Source organism: Centruroides sculpturatus, unplaced genomic scaffold, assembly GCF_000671375.1.
Source record: "Centruroides sculpturatus isolate CEXI.00-Female unplaced genomic scaffold, Cexi_2.0 scaffold27, whole genome shotgun sequence".
Classification (NCBI taxonomy): Eukaryota; Metazoa; Arthropoda; class Arachnida; order Scorpiones; family Buthidae; genus Centruroides; species Centruroides sculpturatus.
Genome location: NW_019384318.1, coordinates 1,481,898 through 1,487,006, shown reverse-complemented (window position 1 = coordinate 1,487,006; position 5,109 = coordinate 1,481,898). Strand labels below are relative to the sequence as shown.

The 5,109-nt window shown below is 35.1% G+C and overlaps 1 protein-coding gene across 1 annotated transcript in view; it reads left to right on the top strand.

The window, feature by feature from the left end:
- LOC111624623 (serine palmitoyltransferase 1-like) overlaps positions 1-4,904 on the top strand; it is a 35,622-nt gene extending 30,718 nt beyond the window's left edge. The window contains exons 10-14 of the mRNA XM_023367530.1: positions 1,643-1,738; positions 1,822-1,918; positions 2,668-2,722; positions 2,790-2,904; positions 3,512-4,904. Coding sequence (XP_023223298.1) covers positions 1,643-1,738; positions 1,822-1,918; positions 2,668-2,722; positions 2,790-2,904; positions 3,512-3,676 — 528 coding nt within the window. The 3' untranslated portion in view covers positions 3,677-4,904. The remainder of the gene's footprint in view (positions 1-1,642; positions 1,739-1,821; positions 1,919-2,667; positions 2,723-2,789; positions 2,905-3,511) is intronic.
- The last annotated feature ends 205 nt before the right edge of the window (positions 4,905-5,109 follow it).

The window sequence follows — 5,109 nt, the reverse complement described above, 5'->3', positions numbered from 1 at the left end:
GTTTTAAAGTAGTAGATTGGAATTTGTTACCACTGCTACGGAATTTGTACTACTTGTTAAAAGACTCACCCACTCGGCGTGCCGAATACATTGCTATAAGTGGAAGCAGATTATTTCCCAAAAAGTTTGGTTCAACAAGGTGGTTGGAGAATGGTGAGTGCTTAGAACATGCAGCAGTAGTTGTTGAATCTGTGAAGACATTTATAAACAACAGTACAAAGTTGAAAGACAGCAAGGTGGCTACATTCTTGAGACAGGCACTCAATGATCCTTTTATTAAAGTTAAACTTTTATTTTTTCGGTCTATATGTACACAAAGTGAGAGCTTTCTCACCCGATTTCAGAGCAACAAACCTCTTGCACCCTATCTTTATAAAGCAGTTGTTCAATTATTAATGAACCTGATGAGAAAGTTTGTGAAAAATGACAGGGTCACCGACAAGCAGTTTCTAAAAATAGATTTAAATGCTAATGAAAACTTGGTACCTCTGAAGAATTTGGATATTGGTTTTGGAGCAAAAAAGGTTTTAAAAGAATTGAAAGTAAGTGACAAAGATATTCTGTGTTTTCTAAGAGATTGTCGAAATGTGCTGAAAGTGATGACACAAAAGATTATTGAGAAGGGACCTGTCAAGTACAAATGTGTGAAAGCTTTGAGCAGCTTAGACCCAGAAATTATTAAAATGCAATCAAATGTTGGAAAATTGTATTTCAATGTTTTACTGGAGGTTCTACATGATACAGACAGGATTGATGAGAAATGTGCTGTCAAAGCAAAAGAACAGTATGATATACTCTGCAATAAAGTGTCCATAAAACCCTATTCTAAAAAGTTTGGGGACTTCATATCTGAAAGGAGTGATGACAATGGTCTGGACACATTTTATTGTGAAATTATGAAGGCAATAATTATAAGAATTGTAATTAAGGGTTAAAATAAATAAATTTTGTCTGCATTAAGAAAATTTTATGCAAAGACGAAGTTTAATGCAAAATTAAGTAAATAATAAATAAAAATTATTAAAAATAATTATTAAAACTCTGGCCTTTACACCGAAACCGAAATCAAAATGGCGGCAACGAAACTTTTTTTCTTTTAATGAGTTGCCAATTCAACTATTTTTTCTAGATTTACTAGATTTATGAACAATCTAGCTAAAAAAATCAAAAAATTCTAATGGAAACAATATGATTTGGTTATTTTTATTAAAATGTCTAGCTGTAAATTTGAATTTTGAGTTGCAACACTACTTTTAATTAATGTAGGTATGCAGATGCGGATTGGATGTCGTTTGNTTTTTAATGTGGCAGTCTTTGAAGTATATCAACCATGCAAAAAGAGGGCTAGATGTACTCAATTTTCACAGTAAATGCTGTTTTGTTATGTCGATATTCCACACTAAAATATGTGAGGGTCAGGGAATTTGAACAAAGTTGGTCAGGGAAAGTCAGGGAATTCAAAACAAGAATTTGAGTAGGAACCCTGTAAATCTCTAAAAGTATCAAAATTTGTAAAGTATTTTTATATCTTTTCATTGTGGAAACAACGAAAAGATATAAAAATACTCTGATTGATAAATCCTCGTAAAATTCAGATGCTTTTGTTTCATTATGTAAATAAATAAAATTATTTTATCTTCAGGTAGATGAAGTGGATCTCATTGTGGCCAGTCTAGAGAACGCGATGGCTTCTTATGGAGGATTCTGCTGCGGTTCTTCGTACATAGTGGATCATCAGGTGAGAACTTTCCTGCCTAATTTACAAGACTGTCGAAATTTAATTACAATCACATAAACGAAGGAAACTTCATTTGCTTGCAGAGACTGTCTGGGTTGGGATACTGTTTTTCTGCCTCTCTGCCTCCTCTACAGGCGGCTGTGGCTCTGGCAGCACTCAAGGCCATGAAGTCGAATCCGGGTAAGAGAAGAAAACCTTTAAGCAAATTTCATTAACGGAGACGCGAGTCGGTTTAATACATAATTGTTTTTAAAATGGACAAATGGCCACCAAGCTTCGATACTCGTCATTTGATGTTAATTAGGGGTTTTAAGTGACAAATTTAGTCGCATATAACATTCTGATGCAATAATTGCAAAATAGTATAGTATATAACTATACTATATTGCAATATACAGGGTTATTTGAAAAGATAAACTCAAAAACTGCTCTATTTCAAACAATCTGTAAGAGATGGAACCATTCTGCATGTCACCAGAAAGAGGAAGGAAGGTTCGAAGTTTTAAAATCCTACCTAGATGTTCTGTTTTGTTCCGTCTTTTAAAACTTCAAACGTTCCTCTATCCAATGATGCGTAGAATGTGTTTCCATTCCTTACAGTTTGTTTGAAATAAATTCAAAAACTGATTCATCTTTTTGAATATCCCTATGTAAAGAAAGATCAATAAATAATAGTCAAAAATAATGGTGTGACTGTTTACCCTGGCCAGTTATGTATCGAGCCACCTCTCTGCCTTGTCAAAAACTGATTGCATCTGGTTATATTTTAATATTGTTCATAAAACCACCAATGACATTTACGCTGACTTAATTTTGCCTTTGCCCATTTACTTCGGATCGCATTTTGACGTGGATAGTTGCATTTTAATAAGAACTATTAATAACAGAGAATTTACAAATAGTGTAATTTGAATATTCTTTTTCTTCAGAGGTTTTGGTCACTCTGAGAGAGAATGCCAGTCTTGTGCATAAAGAACTGCAAAGGTACGACATTCGAAATATTTCAATTTGATGTTTTATCACATTCTGACAATGTCTTTTTTGAAAATAGGATTCCTCAGTTGAGCTTGGGTGCCGACGAAATTTCCCCAGTCAAGCATTTATATATAGTGGGTGATTATTCCAGGGAAGAGAAGATCAAGAAACTCGAGAGGATAGTCGATTATGTAAGTTTGCAAAACCCACCTTTTGCTCTCGCTACATTGAAATTATCAATTTAACTTGAAGTACAGTTATTTCATTCTGTGCACTGCGTACGGATCAAACATCTTTAATCTGCATAAATTGACTCTGTAGTCCCCTAAGGAAACTATGCATGTAAATGCTTATTCCACATAAGTATTTTGGTGTTCTCAAATGTAGAATTGAATTTAAAATGAGAAACAATACTTTCATGCAACAGAAACTTGGTTTGGAAACATTAATGGTTCCAAACAAAAAGGAATAATTGCTTTTTTCGGTACTGTGGCTTTTCCTTACTTTACTCTACATTGAGTAATGGGCCACAAACTATTGTCAGTAGACTAAAAATGTGCTGGATCCGTAATGCATTCTGCGACATCTGTTGCAATTGTTGAATTGCTAAGGTATTTCCAATGATAAAATAAACACGATACAATAATGGTAATAGATTTAATGATTAAATAACAGATGGAAAGAGTTGGTGTATTGTGACAAGGGTGGTGCGGGAAACTTGAAAATAACAGATTCAATTGACCGCGAGTAATTTTGCTTGATATTTTCACATTCGATTCACTTTGTTATTATTTTCAGGGATACCAAAACGGCATTGCATTCACCGTTGCCCGTTACCTAGACAAGGAAGAGCACACGCTTCTGGCACCCAGCATTCGACTGGTTGTCAATTCCCTGTTTGAGGAGGCCGACGTAAAGCGGGTGGCAGATGTGCTGCGAAAGGCATGTGAGAAGATTTTGTAACTATTACGTTCGGTTTCTTCTTTCTGGAAACCGTCCTTTTCCGTCTCTGCCCAGGCCTTTTTTTGTCGACCGACCAAAGTGCGGAAACGGTTTTACGCGCAAAAATCTACCGACCATCCGGTGTGGAGGAGAGGACCGATCGGACCATTTCACCAACACATTTAAAAACCATGCCTAATTATTTACATTACATAGTATATGATCGTCACTTGCTTGCAAAACCGCTTTACTTTACGTTGAGAGGTGTGGGGCACGTGCCCGCACGGTTTGGCAACGTCGCAATATACCTTTAAATGTTTTTCGTGAAAGTGAAGACGACAAAACGTGTACAGTAAAATGTATATTTTTGTTCTGCTTTTGGAAGAATATTTATATATAGATTTTTTAAAACCGAATTGTATTGATAGTTTGAAGGAAGGAGAAAAAAAAAAAAAATGCAATTATATATATATACACATGTATAATAAATTATTGGCCCATGTATATTGCAATATCTCGACCACCGCATATTTAATCAGTCTGTATCGCACGTACTATATTAGTATTATGATTTCTTGCTTAGAAAATTTGAAAAAGAATGTCTTAAAAAATGACTCGAGTGCTTCCCGGGTAACACGTTATGGGGAAAAAAAAAGAATTAATACTTGCCTTTCAAAGTTTTCCTTTTTTTATAACTGTTCTGACCTTTAAATTTCAAAATAACAAAGGTTTCAATACAATAATTAATTGTAGTTTTTATGAAACGGCGTCTAAGGCATTGCGCAATGAGCCGACACCATCGCGTTATCCGTTAGTAGATACCAGAGAGCTTGCCGATGTAGTCGCAGTTTAATTTATGGGTGTAAAATTGATTGGAGAGGTTGCCCGCTTCCCAAAACTTTTGCCATATTAATCAGCGGAGGTTTGAGTTGTGTTACTGCCACATAATTGTTTTTGCCATTCGCTAATAATCATATCAAAGTGATTTATGGCCAGATTGGCAATGTGGTATTACTCGGCAATCAGACAAAAACATTGGCATTAAGGATTAAAAATTATCCGGGATTAGGTTGGTTTATTTCAGTTTGGTTGCTCGTTGGGGAATTTCTCTCACCCACGCAAAACTTAAGCCCAATTTTCACTGCAAAGTTCGTGTTTTTGATAAAATTGCATAAAGTAGGGTAGCATTTTAAGCTTTGGTCAGAAATTTCTCAAAATTGCCGGGTTAGAGCAGTTATAAAAGAATGAAGTAGCAATTAATGTAAGAAATTTCTCTCATTAGTCGATCATTGCTCATCGTACGACATTTCTTTTGTACGTTCATGTGTACCAAAGCATTGAATCTGCGAAACGTCGCAATATACATATATATATAGCAGGTAAAATATTGAACTGCAGATAATAGAGACAAATAGCAGACGTGGGAACATTTCTCTCAACAGATGTCTTTGTCT